This window comes from Alosa alosa, chromosome 9 (assembly GCF_017589495.1).
Source record: "Alosa alosa isolate M-15738 ecotype Scorff River chromosome 9, AALO_Geno_1.1, whole genome shotgun sequence".
Taxonomy (NCBI): domain Eukaryota; kingdom Metazoa; phylum Chordata; class Actinopteri; order Clupeiformes; family Clupeidae; genus Alosa; species Alosa alosa.
The window spans coordinates 11,172,765-11,192,246 of NC_063197.1; the positions used below are offsets into that span (position 1 = coordinate 11,172,765).

At 43.5% G+C, this 19,482-nt stretch overlaps 1 protein-coding gene across 2 annotated transcripts in view; it reads left to right on the top strand.

Annotated features, from left to right (window-relative positions):
* Nucleotides 1-19,482, top strand: part of LOC125300839 (collagen alpha-1(XXIV) chain) — a 108,186-nt gene that overhangs the window by 70,759 nt on the left and 17,945 nt on the right. For both annotated transcript variants that reach the window (XM_048252977.1, XM_048252978.1), the window contains 14 exons: nucleotides 134-178; nucleotides 4,640-4,693; nucleotides 7,293-7,346; nucleotides 7,727-7,780; nucleotides 8,113-8,166; nucleotides 9,002-9,055; nucleotides 9,274-9,381; nucleotides 9,838-9,891; nucleotides 10,298-10,405; nucleotides 11,448-11,501; nucleotides 13,848-13,901; nucleotides 14,198-14,254; nucleotides 17,426-17,479; nucleotides 19,178-19,231. In XM_048252977.1, coding sequence (XP_048108934.1) covers nucleotides 134-178; nucleotides 4,640-4,693; nucleotides 7,293-7,346; nucleotides 7,727-7,780; nucleotides 8,113-8,166; nucleotides 9,002-9,055; nucleotides 9,274-9,381; nucleotides 9,838-9,891; nucleotides 10,298-10,405; nucleotides 11,448-11,501; nucleotides 13,848-13,901; nucleotides 14,198-14,254; nucleotides 17,426-17,479; nucleotides 19,178-19,231 — 858 coding nt within the window. The remainder of the gene's footprint in view (nucleotides 1-133; nucleotides 179-4,639; nucleotides 4,694-7,292; nucleotides 7,347-7,726; nucleotides 7,781-8,112; nucleotides 8,167-9,001; nucleotides 9,056-9,273; nucleotides 9,382-9,837; nucleotides 9,892-10,297; nucleotides 10,406-11,447; nucleotides 11,502-13,847; nucleotides 13,902-14,197; nucleotides 14,255-17,425; nucleotides 17,480-19,177; nucleotides 19,232-19,482) is intronic.

The following is a 19,482-nucleotide window of genomic DNA, read 5'->3' on the forward strand; positions in this document are numbered from 1 at the left end:
TGAGATTAATCTGCCCCGTCGTTACACTGTAACTGACCTCCACTACACCAGTAATGTTAGCTTGTGTCACTGACCTACACGTCACCGTTCACTGTCGTTTCTGCTGTCCACCTCATGCTGTGTGCTTCCGCAGGGCAAGGCGGGAGGTCCGGGGAAGAGAGGGCCACCTGGCAGTCCGGTAAGTACCAATCCAGATACTTTGATCTGTCTTGAGAATTTTTTTTTTTTTTAAATCTTTACTTTAATTGTCGTTGTTTGTCTAGATTGTGAGCAGGGAAGATTTAATGTTGCAGTGTGAAATGCAGTTGAGTGCTCTTAGAGCCATTTATCACCGATTTCAAGATCAGATCTGGGCTATATTTTAACGGTCTGAAACGGAAGTGTATTTGCGCAAAACGCAAGTCACTTTGTGGGCGGCAGATCTTGGGCACTGATGCTATTTTACCGGCGGGATATTTGACTGTTGCGCCTATCTAAAATGGGGTGGTCTGAAGTAGCTACATTAATCATGGGTGTGGTTTGGGCGTAACGTGCAATAAACCAATCAGGGCGTCATCTCACATTCCCTTTAACAACCGGCACGCTTGTTCCATAGCTGATAGCTATTATGGTGGCATATTTGCCAGGCGCAGCCAGGAGCGTCTATAGCGCTATAATTTTACTGTTCAGTTAGGAAAGGTCAGCTATTGATTTTTCCTCTTGACAAAATGTAATACAGAATTGTCACAAAGACATACTTTCCGATGTTTTGGGATTACTCTCACTGAATCACGAGATTATGAATGCATGGTGATATTTTTGCTATGTACAATGTAATCTTTAAACATTACCTCTCTATAGACAATGCATATCTTATGTCAGTTAATCTCTTCTCTCCCGTACTGCCACTGGGGCATTTGGGTTAAATGGCATCGGCATGCAATTCAACATCACGTCTCCTTAAGTCATCTAATATTTCCTAATTTATGTCATCAACACATCCTTGATTCGTGAAAATGTGTACGTTAGATTTATGCCTATTTTTTTCGCATCTTAATGGACACCACACTGATTTCCCTCGAAGGTAACTTTAGCCTTTATAGGGCTGTATAAAGTTGTCCAAATTAATAGGTCATAATTAGGCGTTGTTGTTGTAAAGATATTGCATGTGTTGTACTATATAGGCTACTAAATTTTTAGGTCACCAATGGCCTGGAAATGGACCAAAATATTATCAAGGCTTTGAATGTTTCCATCTGTGCCTTAAAATGTGCAACGCATTCTGCATTTGGTCATCCATGCCAGCATCTGCATTTGACAGACTTTAGACCAGGGAGTTCCTGGTCTGTGGCGGAATTGTTTTCTGAAACTGCAAAATATCAACAGTGAACGTTTACCGGAACCGCCTTTTCTTTTTCTGAACCGCCCCCATGGGCGCAATCAAATTCCCTAATTTACAGGCATGTACCTGTGGAGGGAAAATTCCAATATGCGCTGACTGCAAAATAGGAAAGACAAAAGCGTGATACAAAGTCAATTGCGCTGGGACGCACGATAGAGCCCCAAGTATGTAATAGGACACATACATAGGCAATGGGCTAGTGTATATGTGTAGGGGTGCCTTTGTGAATTGGGTGTGGGTGTGTATCACCAATTACAAGATCCAAACTCTTTGACCTCAGTGTGTGTGTGTTTGTGTGTGTGTGTGCGTGTGCATACATGCGTATGTCTGTACAGGTGTGCTTGTGTGTGTGTGTATGTGTGTGTGTATGTGTGTGTATGTGTGTGTTTGTTTGTGTGTTTGTTTGTGTGTTTGTGTGTATGTGTGTGTGTATGTGTGTGCTTTGGAAGGGGAGGGGGGTGCCCAAACCATTTAAGATCTCACATCAATCAGAACTAGCTTCTTACTCACCTGCAGAGTTCAAAAGTTGGCAGAGATTAGTTGGGACACCTCCCCTCTTCAAACAGTGTGCTGGCTGCAGAGATTAGTTGGGACGCCTCCCCTCTTCAAACAGTGTGCTGGCTGCAGAGATTAGTTGGGACGCCTCCCCTCTTCAAACAGTGTGCTGGCTGCTGACTTCACGTCTTCCAGCTGTTCGTTTGTTCCACCCGTTGTCTTGGCACAGATGTGGGTGCATTTGTGTCATTCATAGTTCCTTAACCTTGAAGAACACTCGCATACCTGTGTGCACTTGCTAGGCTCCAGCTTTGGCTAGCGTCTCTTGGACTGCTGTTCTTTGGAAAGGCCTTGTGTGGGCATCAAGAAAGATTCAATGTTTCAATGCTCTGGGTAAACATGGGGCAGGCTTTATTATGGCATGTTTTATGGCATTTGTTCCATTTGAAAGTTGCAAAAGCTGCATCTGAAAGGTGTGTTTTTCCTGTTGCATCTCAAACAGAAAGGAGAGGACAGTCTCATTGTCTTCTCTAACTACCCCGCATATCTGCTGACCTGCGGAGAGCCCGCATCGCCCCAGCAGCAGGGACCCATCCTTGAGTCGTCCCCACCTCCTCTCCTCTCCTCTCCTCTCCTTCTCTCTTCTCCTCTCTAGTGCTTTTGTAAGCTCGTTTTTCAAGTGACAGTGGGGGATATGATGACAGTTCAGTGACTGCGGCCTAAACCCTGGCTGGCCCCGATGAAACAACACTCACGCATTGTCTTAAACTCACAGAGAGCAGAACAGACCAGTCCCCGAGCCGTGCCGTTTGTTTACCAGCGTAATGAAACGATTAACATCAACACAGATCCTCCAGCAAACTGGCCGAAAGACCCAATTTCTTCTTTGTCTTTTCTCCCCACTCCTTTCTTCTCTCGCTCACTCACTCGCCCCCTCCTTCTCGCACCCTCAATCCAGTTTGCATCTTCTCTCTCTCGCTCTCTCTCCATCATGCATTACCACTCGTCTCCTGGAGTTATAGCGCCCTCTAGTGTTAGTCTGAGCGACATGCTATGTTGCAACTGGCAAGTCGCATTTAGAGGAATTCAGTCAAGGCCAAGGCTGCGCATCAGTACTTTATATGGGATCATCTCAGCAGCTGTCCTGCAGGATATATTGAAGTATAGCGGAAAGCTATGAATACTCCGTCATTATGTCATTTTTACTTCAGGTATATGAGCTCATTCCACGGTCAGTATACCCCATTAAATGCGCCTTTATTTTTACATGTCCAAACATATGTTTGGTAATGAGAGCTATCAGAAGAGGGACAGGATTTACAGTTTGTTTGGAGACGACCAAGAAGGCTAATTAGAGCTTACGTGCAGCGTTGTGCCGTGATTTACTCTACATTTGACCACTCTATAAATTCAGCTCTGAAATCACCATGGTTATATGGTCTGTTTTTTCGACAAGAAACTGTCTGAAAGGAGATAAAGCAGAAAGCATTTGGTGCAGTGTGTCCCTCGAGACACAGAGAACAAAAATGGGAGACATTCCACTGTGGGCCATTACACACAGTAGGGGCATTCCTTTGGCTGTTCTGATCAAAAACTTGGCACAGACCATCTGGGTCTTCCTACATGTTTTTGTCTTATTGAGTTGCGCTCAGTTACCAGCCATGGTTTATGCAAATATAGATAAGGCTTGTCCTAAATATTTTTGGATGGAAATGCAAGCCTGGTTATTAAAGTTCAGAACGACTGTCTTCATAAAAGATACACCGATGAAAGATAGGGACAGACAGAAAGAGAAAGAGACAGAGAGACAGACAGAGAGAGACAGATAGAGAGAGAGACATACAAAAACGCCAGAGGCAGGAAGTTCAATCATCCTCATCCTTGCTGGGCGGCCAGAAAGAGAAACACACACAGAGAGATAGAGAGAGAGGAGAGAAAAAAAGACAGCTCAAGCTGGCCCCTGCTGGGTCTGCTTTGTTTCCAGCTTGTCCTTTTTTGGGATGGATGGAAACTAAACAGGCGAAAAGGCTTGAGGTCCAGTGCAAGTGGAGCTCTTAGTGATGAGAGATTAGTGGTTTACATCCCATTAGGCCTGTCCAGCGGAGATAGGGCCCTGGAAGCCTTTCAAAGGCTTTATTTGGAATGATATTTAATAGAGGCAGAAAGCATATTAAGAGCATTAGGCTGATAAAGCCTTTAAGCTTGCCACAAGGTGTCAAGAGTTGGCCTCTAGGCCCCCAACAGACAGGCTCTTTTTCCCTCTCTAGATCCGATTGCCTTAATGAACTGTTATTGAGCGTGAGATTCAGTTCGGTGTCAAGCTCTAATTCAGTAACAGTAAGAAATGGATTGCCAATAGATTTTGCTGTGCGTGGGCACTACTTTGGACCACTGGTTTAGAAAAATATTTTGATTCTAATTTTGGGATACATAGATTCTCTTCCCCTGTAGATTAGCACGCATTAATTAATGGACGTGAGATTGTATGAGAAGTGTTAAATATCACCTGTTTTTCCGTGCCATGTGCCTAGTTTCAATATGGTGTAGTGAAGTACAGTTGTTCCATCAACCTACACATTTAATGCATTTTACTTTTTTGTATTCTGGACAAAACAAAATTTGCCCCACCACCACATGAAAGAGTGAACTTAACATTAAACTTGCTAAAAGTCAAACCACCACCGAATCCACCTTAAACACCAACTTTACCTGAGGGTACCAGATAAAGAGGGTTTAATACTGCTCTGTGTGTCTGTCTCACAGGGTAAGCAAGGCATTGTAGGCAACACAGGAGAAAGAGGAGCCCAAGGTGAACCTGTGAGTATAACACTGCACCACACCCTGACTCTCACATGCAATCTGTATGGGTGTCTGCATGGATGTTATGACATGAGCGGACCCTAATGAATGCTCTAATTACTGAAAATGGTCTCTGGTCTCAGACAGTTGTATTCATTCTGTTCCATCCAACCGTGTAAACACAAAGTATATTGATGTATCACTGTGGGAAATGTCACACACAGTTTCCTGAATATGTATTGGTCGCTAGAACAAAAACACACAGATGAAGTGGTGTTGAACTTGTTTGAAGCAGCATCACAGTAATCTTCAAAGGGCTCACCATAGACATAACTTCAGCTACATCTTTTGGAAATGGATCTTAATGGCTTAATTACAAAAATGAGGAAAAATCCAACCTTTAAGGACACCAATTTTCTTTGTAAATGAATAATGTATCGTAAATAAATAAATGTTCTTTATTAAAATACAGGGTGCATAAGTATTCATTAAAGGTTGGATTTTTCCTCATTTTTTTTAATTAAGGCTCCAATTAAAGATCCATTTGCAAAATGATGCTTTTTTTTTTTCTTTTTAGTCAACTTTAGAATGGGGCTGAAGACTTTTTATAGGCACTGTATGTAGCAATATAGCTAAGCTGTTATCACATCACCACAAGGATAAAGTCTGTTAATGCTGCCCATCAATTTTCCTTACCAATTTAAATACAATTCGACATTAAATTAATTTGATATTTAACATGACATTATGTTTATTTAATAACTTACACCACATGTAGGTGCCATACTGATTTCCAGCCTCTTACTCATCATAAAGTATGGTATACACCAGTGTTTTTCAACCACTGTGCCGGGGCACACTAGTGTGCCGTGAGAGATTATCAGGTGTGCCGCAGAAAATTACCCAAATGTCCCTCACTGGTCCAGAAAAGCAACTCTTGCATCAAAGAATTTGTAACCACATGCACTCATTGATTGATTGTATGATTGCACTAATAATAAGGCCATATCTGTGTATTATTTGAAATTTTAAGGCTATGGTATGTTTATTTTTTTCTTCACACAGGATGTTAGTGTGCCATGGCACAAAAAAGGTTGAAAAACACTGGTATACACAATGATATTGCATACAGAGGAGTACTGAGTTTAGAATTCCTCGCAGTCTGTCAGCATGGTTCATAATCATTTGAGATTTTCCAACATTATTGCAAACCACATCTATTTATTTTAACTGCGGTAAGTGTTTACAACATTACCACATTTTTCTCTTTGTCAATGTGGAGCATTTTTTCCATCTGAATCCAGTTCCAGTAACTGCTGTGCTCAGACGGCAAGAGCCAGGGTGACAAGGCCCATTCCACCCCACACACACACACACACACACACATTCACACACACACACACACACACACACACACACACATACACACACACACACACACACACACACACACACACACACAAAGCATAACTGGAGCTCATAGCGATACCTCTAAATGAATGAGTGAACACCCCGCCCGGCACGGCATGTGTTTCCTGCGCTCAGAGGAGTGTGTCAACACCTCGGCCACTCTGTTTAACTGCCTGCTGGGCTAATCAGCTGTCTGGGGCAGGTTTGTAGAACACTGTAATTGGGGTTGGTAGTGCTTTGATGCAGAATGACCCCGTTGGTATCTTTCTCATGTTCCTACACATGCACATCTCACCAATGTACCCACAAATGAAGACATATGGACCTATCTAGTGATTAGATATTATCTAGTAGCCTATGCACATATGCACATAAGATTAGGTTGCAAAGGCTTTTACAAGATCCCTCCTCATTAATCAGCACAGACATGCTCAACCGCAGACACTCTGCAGCACATGTAGTGTGCCGATACCGCCCTACTGATTTTCCAGTGAGGAGAGATGGGAACACATGCACATGTGCACACAGAGTTACAGACACAAGTAATAACTTATGCATAGACACACATTACACATACACACACACACACACACACACACACACACACACACACACATACACACATACACACTCACATACACACATGCACATGTGCATACAGTTATAGACACAAACACATGGCCACACACACAGGCACATGTAAGCACACACACACACACACACACACACACACACACACACACACACACATACACACACAGAGTGTGTGGTTTTCCTTAAAATCATCAACATTGCTTTGTCATGATGAATATTATGGGAAAATATTGCTATTTGCCCTTACAGACACACTCAAACATACACAGAGAGAGAGAGAGAGAGAGAGAGAGAGAGAGAGAGAGAGAGAGAGAGAGAGAGACAGAGAGATAGAGAGGACGAGAGGGAGAGGGGGGAGAGAGAAAGAGAAACACATACAAACACACACAAACAAAAGCTGGTTTATTTTCCAGGTTTCGGCATCTCAACAGCTCCAAGAACAGCAAGCTTGAATCCAAATTATTTAGTTGAGTCAGCACATTTCAAATATGTCCTCTGTCCTTCTCTGTGGGAAGCAATCTCAGTGTACTTGTTGAACTGGTCTGTTATAACACAGTGTCCATGATAGGTGCCTATCCAAAGACATGATGTTCTGTTTGTGGTTATAATACAGGGCCCCAAGGGACCACCAGGGGATGCTGGACCTGATGGAGACCAAGGCCTAGAGGTGACCATCACAGTGACATTCTCTCAGTCTAACTCTACATGGTCAGGAGCATGCATATATCATGTATAGTATACTGTGTTACGCCATTAGTCACACCAGTCTTCGCAATGATGAATGCCACATTTACAGTTGCCCAACTCTGGACACACACACACACACACACACACACACACACACACACACACACACACACACACACACACACACACACTGGTATGCAATGATCTTTAGCTATTCATGGCAACAGCCAAGGATGCATTAAAGGGTCAGGTCAGAGAGTAGATCCTTGGTCAAGCTGTTAAGACCTGTGTCAAGTCAAACCTTTATCACTCACAATAAAAATATGTCATGTTCAAGTCATGTTCTCCTCCTTTTCACAGGGACCCCCTGGTCCAGAAGGGGAACAAGGTCCTGTTGGAGAACCCGGAGTGAAGGTGAGCTTTTTAGAACCCTTATAACCAGCAAGACTCGCATTCTAATCTATGACCCACGAGCAGCAGCGATGCTACTGCTTCTACTGGAATGTACGACTGCATGACCCAGATTCCATGACAGTACTATTTTGTGCACTCAAAACTTGGACTAATTAAGACCGTCATTTGTTAGCTTTGCATAAACTAAAACCTCATAGCTCTGAAAAGAAAGCCCAGGATTGTTGATCATTCCTCAGCCTAATTAAGTGACATGCTCTGTCAAGTTAGCGAGACCGTCTGCTGAAATGTGTGTGTGTGTGTGTGTGTGTGTGTGTGTGTTTGGTGTCCCTCAGGGCGATATGGGGCCACCAGGACAGGAGGGTGAGCAAGGCCAACTAGGGATGAGGGTGAGTACCCCCCCACACACACACCCCCTTCGCCCCCACAGCGGGGATTATCCTCCACACTTGTGTTTGGGCGAACACGAGCCGTCTGTATATTTGCTCTGCTGGATTCTGACGGCAGAGGCCTAATCTGGCCTACAGACAGGGCTGCGGGACTGGACTGCCTGCGTTGTATTAATTCATTTCAAACACTTTGAATCGAAAGGGTCTTCTTGCTTTCCCTCTCTTTAATTCTCTCTCTCTATCTCTATCTCTCTCTTACTCTCTCCCCTGCCATCTAGAGACACAGGGGTTCTTAGTGACCCAGCTCAGTCCTTTGTTTGTCTAAATTGTTCAAACAGACTTTTGTTTTTATTGCACATTTGGTATTGACACTAATATCTTTGGCCTTAGCGGGGCTATTTTCTTCCTGGACTATGGGATATTGTGTCCTTGTAATTGTTCAAATTCCAGAAAGGCAGCACAAAAAAAAATTGGATAACCAGTTTAACTAACAAGAGGCCTTTTCAGATTCTCAGTGGGGTCTGGCCTTCATCTAACAGTACAGATGAAGAGGATTTTTCCGATTAAACCAAATTACACACATACACAGAGGTCTTCTTGAGATATATTGGTTCAAAGCAAGTTGCTTTCCATAGCATTTAGGCATGACTTGATTTCAATCATGTTTATGTTTACATGTGTCAAGGATCATTAAACATGAATGTTTCTGGTGCATATGACATTTATTAAAACACAAAGCTAAGCCATGACATCAATATGTGTGTGTGTTTGTGTGTGTGTGTGTGTGTGTGTGTGTGTGTGTGTGTGTGTGTGTGCGTGCGTGCGTGTGTTTTAGGGGCCTCCTGGTCCGGTCGGTGAAGATGGGCCCCAGGGAAAGGATGGACATAAGGTAACCAGACAAAAGCTCACTGTGGGGTCTTCCACCCATTACATGACAGATACCAGTGCAGTTCAACCCACTGGCTAATTTGTATTGAGTTGAATCTAAAGATAGCCTCTATAAGAAATCTAAAGATGCTCTATAATCACTAAATAATTATTTGCAGTATACTGATGATTTCATTAGATTTCATTGCTTGGTTGATCTTTGGTTGGTTGGATTTCCAGGGAGACCCAGGTGAACGAGGGCCCATGGGAGAGGTTGGGGAAAGGGTAGAGGCGGGTGACCCCGGACCCCCTGGACCCTCCGGTGAGCCAGGGAAGAGAGGCTTTCCGGTAAGCCACAACATTGCCAGGGACATAGAGATGATTTTGATGAAGCAATTCATATGCCAAATTGCAAAAAAAAGCATGTATCCTCCTCACAGACACTCGCATATGTCTTCTAGTGGCAGCTCCCTTGGCTTAAACCCTTTGAAGGCAGCGTCTGAAACACTAGATCTCTAGTTTGGATGTCTTCCATTGCGTGCATCACGTTTCCAAATCACATCCAATTCTTCATAATTGTCCAAGCTTAGCTAAGTAAACAAAACCAAAATGACGTTCTCTCCCAGGAAACAGTGCGTGTATGCCAGTAGGAGGCACTCCTCTGTTATATTAGGCGGCCATGACTAATGCTAGTCTGACTGGCTTGATTACACTGATGGCCAGTCATTGAGTGCTAGATCAAGGCTCTGTGCCAGTGACTTTGAGGTATTACAACAGTCTTACTGTATGTTCTTTCTTAACCAGGGACCAGAGGGGAAACAAGGACTCCCGGGAAACCGCGGACGTCCTGGAAAAAAGGTAAGTGATGATGACTCAGCAAAAAGTTTCCCACAGTAAGCATGTGTTAAGAACATCAAATGAGCGTTTCTTTTAATACTGCATTTAAAACTCTGGTATTTGTCTTGCATGGTGTGTTAGCCAGGTCTGGGTCTTCGGTTTACGTCCATTCCTCCCCACTACGCTGTGTTCTCACCTTTCATACATTAGTGTTAAGAAGCCTTGCTTTCCTAATTCCTCCTGTAATCCAAGAAGCCTATCAGCAATCCGCTCAGTGTGACTCTTTAATCCTAGGTGTTGATTTGCTTCAGCATTGTTTGTTTGTTTGTTTCTTGAATTTCCCCTTGGGGATCAATAAAGTATCTATCTATCTATCTATCTATCTATCTATCTATCTATCTATTTATCTGTTACTTGCATACCACAGGGTGAAATGGGACCTCCAGGCGCCTTGGGCGAGTTGGGCGACCACGGACTGATTGGACAGCCTGGCGAGAGCGGACCAAAGGGTGCCCGAGGAACGCGAGGCCCTCTGGTGAGTTGAGTTCGGTTTCCACCTCCTCTGACCCGCTGTGCCCCTAGTTGCTCTGCTTACCCCAACAGGGCACTGAGCCAGTCCTGACACTCTCATTTCCAGAAACCTTCGCCACCAGAGCCAGAAACCCCTTAGATCATTCGGCTCTATTTTTACTTTCACCTGGAACAGAGAGAGAGAGAAAGGGAGAGGGACAGAGTTGCATTTTTGTTCATTATTTGGCCAGCTCAAATGCAAGTGTTTGGTGATGCACATGTGATTTTGGAGGGGGGGGGGGGTGTAGAAAGATAGGATGGTGTAGGATGGGATTGGAGCCCAGCTTTGAAGTGTCCAGTGTGGGCTAATGAGTTGTTCCGAGCTGCTTTCTGTGCGTAGCTTAACTCATTTACTGGCTCTGTGATGCAACAAAGGGGGCTTTTCTTTTGTGTGGCTTCAACCAAATCGCTCTCCCAAAGACTAAACAACTGACTTAGCAGCAGCAGGTCAATAGGACTTCCATTACTAAGACTTGGCAGCCCTCCTACCAATGGTCTTTTGCTAAATGGAGTGTTTTTTTTTTTTATCCATAACTGATTTGATCTTTTCTTTCTCCTCTCTCTTATTCCATTAAGGACGATTAAGAGCATAAAAGCTAATCTCTCCCTGTGGCAATTACCTAAGAAATGATTTCTAAGCCGGTTGAGCTGGAGACACACGATCCAATTGTGTGTTGCTTAAATTTAAGCAGATATTATTTTCAAAGTCAAATCCAGTTCCTTTCTTTGCTAAAGACTTAACTGAAGCTCTATGGGAAAAAAATAGTAACAGGAAGCTATTTACCTCAGTCCAACCGTATGTGCTAAGAGGTGCTTTATAACAGGCCTTGACACTTGAGATAGATGTTCTTTTCTCTCTACGAAACAGAGCGTGAGGGCGCAGACAGCGTAGCTGGCAGTAAACACCCCGGGGTTATATTTAGAAAACCCACTCAGGTCGTAATGAAAAGCCAGAACCAAAAACAAACAAGCTGATCGTTTGTCTCTGTTTTCTGCATCATCCTCAGGGTCAGCCAGGGATGATGGGACTCATGGGAGAGCCAGGAATGGAAGGATACACAGTAAGCTTAACACTGCCCCCCAACACACACACAAACACAACAAAATACACACACACACACACACACACATATGCAAACACTTATTTGATGTGCCCATTAAGCATGCACACATACACAAAAACATGTTGCTAGGTGCAAATCCACACAAGAATTATAACTCCATTTAGCTGCACACCTCTGCCATAGCATGTAAGCAAAAGCCACTGATCAATTTGTGAAAAGGCGCTTCACATATTATCTAATCTAATCTAATCTAATCTACCGTGTTATTTAATGTTACATTCTACTCTAAAGTAATCACAGATCAGCTCTTGATGTGGAGCACCAGCTGGACATTATCAGATTCAGACCTCGTAAAATAAAAGATTATGAAGAATGTAATGCCATAAACTGTTCTTGAACAAGTCTTGAGTGAAATCACAAGAAGCCTGTTCGCTCTATTTCTCCACCTCACCATCCAAACGTTAACGCACAGCGGGACCGCTGACATTGAAGGATCCAGGGAAGCCTGTGGCTCGCTCTCTCGCGTCAACCTCAATACAAACAGACCTGTCTTTGTGTCCTTGGCCCGCCCTCCTTCGCATCAACAAAGGCGCTTAAGCAACCGAGATGTCCGAACAAGAAGAGACAGGCATACAGACAGGCACACACACACACACACACACACACACACACATCATGTTAACATATCACTCACTAACTAGGGGTTTTTACAGGGACATATAAAGCTCTCGTTTTACTCTCTTGTTTTATGAGAACAAATCATTTTCATATGTACGCAGGCACGTACAAGGACAATACACAAACACATTCACATGTACACACACACGCACACACACACACACACACACACACACACACACACACACACACACACAAGTCAAGTCAAGTCAAGTCAAGTTTATTTATATAACACATTTCATACACAGAGGTCATTCAATGTGCTTTACATAAACAAAACCAAACGATAATAACAAATAAAAGCATAGAAGGGCAATATAGTCAAAGAGTAGTTAAAAGGTAAAGATCATAATAAAAAGAAAACATAAAACACAAGGTAAAATCATTTAAAAATAAAGAATAATTAGTAAGCAAAAACAAAAAGGCAAAAGTAGTAAAAAAAGTAATAAAAGACAAAGTAGAATAATTATCGAGGCAGATTCAGAATTTGTAACTTTCGGCACAGTTAGCAGAAAGCGCCTGAGAACAGTTTGGTCTTAAGTCTAGATTTAAAACTGGCTACAGTTGGGGCCTTTTAATGTCATCCTAAAGTTGGTTCCACAGCTGAGCCGCATAGGCAGCTAAAAAAAGCTGCTTCACCATGTTTAGTTCTAACTGTAGGTTTTACTAGCAGGTTTTCACCTGGGACCTGAGAGGACGAGAAGGTGTGTACTGCTGAAGCATGTCTGACAAGTATTTAGGTCCTGCTCCATTTACTGATTTATAAACAAGCAATAGTGCTTTTAAAGTCAATTCTGTGACTTACTGGAAGCCAGTGCAAGGACTTAAGAATTGGGTAATGTGGTCAGTTCTTTTAGTTTTTTTAGAGTCCTAGCTGCTGCATTTTGTATCACCTGAAGCTGTTTAATAGTCTTTTTAGGAAGGCCTGTGAACAGTCCATTGCAGTAATCAACCCTGCTGGAGGATAAATGCATGAATGAGTTTTTCTAAGTCATGTTTTGACATCAGCCCTCTGAGTTTGACAATATTTTTTGAGGTGGTAAAAAAAGCTGATTTAGTTATCGGCTTTCATGTGGCTGTTGAAATTTAGATCACTGTCAATTAATACACCAAGGTTTTTTAACAGTATCCTTTGCCTTCAACCCTTTTGTGTCAAGGAGAGTGGCAACCCTAAGTCTTTCCTCATTTTTACCAAATATAATTACTTCAGTTTTTTTCTTTGTTCAGCTGAAGAAAATTTTTGAGACATCCAGGTGTTGATTTGTTCTATACACTGACACATAGATTCAAGAGGACCATAGTTGTTTGGTGATAGAGCTAAAGTAAATTTGTGTGCCATCTGCATAGCTATGATATGAAATCAAATTATTTTGAATGATTTGTCCAAGTGGGAGCATATAGAGGTTGAATAATAGTGGCCCCAAGATCGACCCCTGGGGAACACCACAGGTCAAGGACGTACACACACACACATAGGCACTCTGCCAAGCACACAACACCTGTTGTGTTTTAATATGTGTTACATAAACAGCTATGCCACTTGGACAAAAACTGGATTGTTTTTACTGCTGTTGTCTCGTCTGCTTTAATTGTCTTCTGTATACTCTTTCTCTCTTTCTCTCTCTCTCTCTCTCTTTCTCTGTTGTCTTCCTTTGTTCATCTCAGGGCCACATGGGTAAGCCAGGTCCCGCAGGCCTGCCAGGCCCTAAAGGTGAAAAGGTAAATCCATGACTTTTTTTTTCCCTTCCGGAATAACTCCTTGCTCCCAACTATGATAACACTGCGTTAACTATAGGGGCTATGCTATATAGGGGAGACATGCAATCTCATGGTTACCTAACGATACATCAAATATTTGGCATCTCAGGAATTACAGTATGCTCGATGTAAAGCCATAGGACACCCTGGGGCCACTTGTTCTAGAGGCACACCATGTCTTGCTGTTGCGAAACCCTCCCCTCCCTCCACCCCTCCGTGTGTTGTGCTAACGTTAGGTTTGTTTTGATACTTCCCAGGGTTATCCAGGAGAGGACAGCAAGACTCCAGGAGCGCCAGGGCCCTTAGGTGAACCAGTAGGTCTTGCTTTCTTCCCACCTCTCACTCCCTGCCCAAGCCAGAGCTTGTCAGATCTGCACCATGCATGCTGCCAGAGGCGCTGAATGTTAGCATCACTGACAGCTCAAACAATCCAGTGCTAACTTTAGCATTTATGGTTTTGACCTCCATTAATGCTCTTTGTGTTGTTGAGCAATTGGGTCAGGGGCAAATAAGGAACCTCGGTAAAAAAAGGAACAGTACGTATCAAAGAATGAATTAATGAAAACAAAAGTAGCGTGACTCTCCCTAATTCTCAGTCACAGAATTGTGGTCAATATGGCAAAACTGAACAATAGTCCTCTGTGCTATTCTAATCTCAATGTCTGATACGTATCAGCTCACTAACAGTAATACACAGGTCTGATCTGAACTGCTTTTTTCCCCACTGGAGGCCCTGTTCTGGTAAAGTTGCAGAGACTTCCCGCACAGTCTAGTCTATCTGCAACACGGCCCTGTCCCGTCGTGAGTTATTATTTCAGACTACAGCCTGGTGGGAATTAATGTGCTGTGGCATACAGAGTCCATCTTTTTGGCTCTTCCAGGAAATCCCACTGTTTGGATATGACATTGTACCTTGACAAATAGCATTTGTTACAACTCAGAATGTAAATGCTTACAATGTTCCATTTTACTCTAAGTCCAGCACTACAGCAGCCACATGGCTGGGATGTCAAATTATACGTGATATACGGGATACGGGTTTTCATCCATTTTTCAAATTATACCGTGATATAAATTGTAGGCCATGCCACCAGACTACGGCTGCCCAATCAAGAAACAGGTGTGGTCAGGGGCGGAGCTTGAGGGGGTGCGGCACGCCCCCGGCCTGGTGCGAGGGCGCCCCTCCCCCACCTCCAGGTAAGGTGGGACGGGCCTCTCCCACGGCACAAGGCCGGAGGAGCTAAGATCATGCAAACGGTTTCTTTTCAATCATTTTCATCAGAGCGGGACGTATTAGGATTATAGGTTGCCCCAGTCAGGACGAGTTATGACTCACGGTTGCTAAAAAGTTTTGAAATTTACTTTGATGATTTAGTAGGTGTAAAATATTGAATAAAATGTTCTGCTGTATGACTGGCTTTATTTTAACTCTCATATTGAACTTTACGACGTGCAAATATACAAAATTGGATCAACGATATTGTCTCCTACAGGCGTCAATGAGAGAACACTTACACTTAGCCTGCATGATTTTGGTTTCGATTTTCTAATTGAGTAAGTCTTTTGTGACAACACGCCATGATACATTTGATAATGTTTGATCGTTGTTTTGGTATGAAGTATCTTTTACGAGCCTAATGAATGCTTCTAGAAAGTGAAAGTAGCTTAACCTAGGCCTATATATGCTTCTGTGTCTGAGCTGTCTGTGCACGCCCGCATTGATTATGTTCCTTAAAATGGAGAACACATCAATCCCATGGTATTTTTTTTGCCCTAAAATGCATGAAACATGCAAGTTCAAAATCCCGCCGGTAGCCACGTTACATCTCCGTTTCATATTTGCCTAGGCTACTAGCCTACAATAAATTGAACAAACTCAACTGACAACAGGTATATCTACTGATTCGGTCATTGAGACTACAGAATACAGACTACAGAATACAGTACAACAAACTTTCTGTCTTTCTGAAGTTTATTTTTGTATTCCGAGGTACAGTAGCCTAATTGCATAATGTCTTGACAATAGTTTTTCTTACCGGCTTGCTGTTTAAACTGACTGCGCCGCTCTGAACTTTCCTGCCAGGTTTATGACGTAAGATGGTTTATGACCGCAGGTTTATGACCACAGGTTTATGACCGCATCTCGGCTCTGGCATTGCCTAAACTCATTGTGTGGGAAATCAGATTATCTGTCAATATTAGGCTTTGAAAGTAAGGGATATTTGCTCAGTAAAAGTAGGCTACATTTTGTAACATTTATAGAGAAACCGATGGGAAGTTAAATTAGAAATTAGAATTGTTGGAATACAAAAAAAAAAAAAAAAAATATGTCGGGCTTTTTTGAAAGAGATTCGGGCTTGAGCCCCTAAACAGCCCCCCCCACCCGGGCCAATGCAACCACCCAGCAGTAACTTCGGCATTCAGTGAGATTTGCACCGCCCTAATTTTATTTTTTGACTCTTCCCCGTCACCTTTGCAACCTCTGAGCGCTCATTCTCCAAGTTAAAGATCATTAAAACCACCATAGAGAATGAGAGAGCAAAGAAAATGGACATACACAGAGCATCGTGGACGAAGTTCAAGGAACGCAAGGCTCGTCGTATGCCCTTCAAATAGTGCTGCGATATTGTTGTTTTATTATTAGGGGTCATGTAGCCTAATGTTTTTGTTGTTGTTCTCTTGGTTACACTTCATGTAACGTTCGATGGACTTCAAAATTACATAGTTGCTCTCCGGGATGCTGGACGCTTGTAAGACCCGCTTTTACAGGCATGTGTAGCCAATGTTGTAAAATTATGTTATGATGAGTTTAATAAAGGGCCCGGTCATGTGCCCCGCCCCCGGCCCGGCTCTGACTTGTTCCGCCACTGGGTGTGGTTAATGACTGTGTGCACAGAGAAGAAGACAGAGAGGGAGAGAGGTGGAGGAAAGGCCCTGTAGAGAAAGCCTGCCATTGTGTGGTGGAGGCGGTGTACTCTTGTGGCCTAAAGAGTCTGTAAAAGCACAAAGCCAGCTAGTGTCTCTCCCCAGCCTTATTCACCAAACGAAGCTGTGACTTATTTGAGGAGACAGTGGTCAGGCTATCAGCCTGAGACCAGAACCTCTGTATGCATCATGTGTGTGTGTGTGTGTGTGTGTGTGTGTGTGTGTGTGTGTGTGTGAAGAGTAAGTGCAGTAAGTGGTTTGTGTGTGTATAAATTAAATGAATACAGTGATATGTGTGTCTGTGTCTGTATCTGTATGTGTGTGTGTGTGTGTGTGTGTGTGTGTGTGTGTGTGCATGTGTCTGTATCTGTGTGTGTGTGTGTGTGTGTGTGTGTGTGTGTGTGTGTGCATGTGTCTGTATCTGTGTGTGTGTGTGTGTGTGTGTGTGTGTGTGTGTGTGTGTGCATGTGTCTGTATCTGTGTGTGTGTGTGTGCATGTGCCCTGTGCTGGGGTATGTGAAACCTTTCTCTGTGCACTGATGCTGTCCGTGTTTGGACAGGGATCCCCCGGGGAGCGAGGAGAGCGTGGCGATCCTGGGGATGATGGCTATCAGGTAAAGAGCCCTCACCTGACATACCACACCATCCATCACTCTCTCCTTCACACCCTGTTGCTCTCTGGCTTAGGCGTGTTCCTCTTAAAGATCACCTGTTTAGATCAAAAGTATGATACAGCTGTTAACACACACACAGAGACACACACACAACACACACACACACACACACACACACACACACACACACACACACACTGTATGAGTAATAGAGAGAGAGGGAGTAAAATGAAGAAAGAGAGAGAGCTGGAATGAGGGATGGAGAGAAACATAGAAGCAGCCAGATTCAGAGCGTTTCATAATCACACGTTTAGCTGTTTTCCCACCATCAATTAGCGTATCAATCTTCCTCACTGCCATGTAACGCCTCACTTTTTTTGAGTGCAGCACTTGCTGGTGATGGGGCCTGTTTGATGAGATGAAAGCTGAGTAGAGTGAGCTACCACAGGGTAAACTCAGGTGAATCCCTTTTAAACAAGGGCAGACAGAAAAGAGGAAGTTTAAGTCCTCCTGCAGGCATATTCCACTGCCCCTGCTGGAAAGCATTTCAAAGCCCTTCATAGAAATATTTATTTGCCGGTTATTGAACGAGGTCCAGGACCCTATTAAAATTCTCTTAACCGGCCACCGTCTGACCGGAGGGTGTTGCCCTCCTGCTGAGTGCTGAATTTATGGGAACCATTTGGTCAAATCCACCTGCAGCCCACCATAATAAAAAACCCTTTCAGAATCGGGCCAAGGTGAGCCTTAGTCTCTGCTTGACAGTGTGTTTGTATATCTGTGTGGTTGACTGTTTGTATACCCGTGTGCTTGAGTGTTTCTGTTTGTGGGCATGTGTGCATGTGTGTTTCAGAGGTTGAGGGTGTGTTGTGTAGTTACTTGTGTTTGTGAAGATTGTGTTTGTGTTAGTGGTTGTTTGAGAGGCTTTGTGTGTGTGTGTGTGTGTGTGTGTGTGTGTGTGTGTGTGTGTGTGTGTGTGTGTGTGCGCACGGGCATGTGTGTGTGTGTGACAGTGTGTGCACGTCCGTGTGTGCATCGTGCAGCAAACGCCATTTACTTATGTCAGTGTGTGTGTGTGTGTGTGACAGTGTGTGCATACTTGTGTGTGTGTGTGTGTGTGACAGTGTGTGCATACGTGCAGACGTGCGCACGCATGTGTGTGTGTGTGTGTGTGTGACAGTGTGTGCACGTCCGTGTGTGCATACGTGCAGACGTGCGCACGCATGTGTGTGTGTGTGTGTGTGTGACAGTGTGTGCATACTTGTGTGTGTGTGTGTGTGTGTGTGCACGCCTGGACCTCCTTATTCCTTCACTCTTCTCTTCTCATCTAACCCAGCAGGCTGCTGGCTGTACCTCCAGCTGCTGTGACTAATTATTCCATATGAAATAATTCATTTTCCTCCCCTAGCGCTTCTCCAGTTTGTGTCCCCAGTAGGCCCCTAAAATGTGCAGAACTGAGTTCAAGAGCAACGCACCAGAACCCCTCCTTATTTAAATGAAAAAAGAAACATTTGTGTATTCTTTGCATTAAATCTCAGCACATAGAAACAGATTCAATCAACCAGTTATTTTCATTCTATTTAATTTCATTTCAAGACAGTGTGCAACACATGCAATATTGTTCAAGAACATTCCACACAAAATGCTTGTAAAAGACACATATTCTCATATTTGTTGTTCTTTGGGTCTCTTCCTCAGGGTCACCCTGGCGTTTCTGGACCTCGTGGAGCACTCGGGCAGCAAGGTCCCCCAGTAAGTCAAACTGTGTGCAGCTCCTCCAAGACCGATGGCGGTCATGTCTCTCATTAAGCAGTAAATGTAGCTGGCATCGAGTATGTTTGACCCACTTTACTTAAACTGGGTCAGGATGCAGAATATGTGCATGCTATGATTAGCTTGTAGCGAGCACTGTGCTTCAGCTGTCATTAACACTGCTATGTCTGCTAATCCTCAAACATGATAGAAACCAATAGCAAAGGCCTTGTGTGTTGGACACACACACA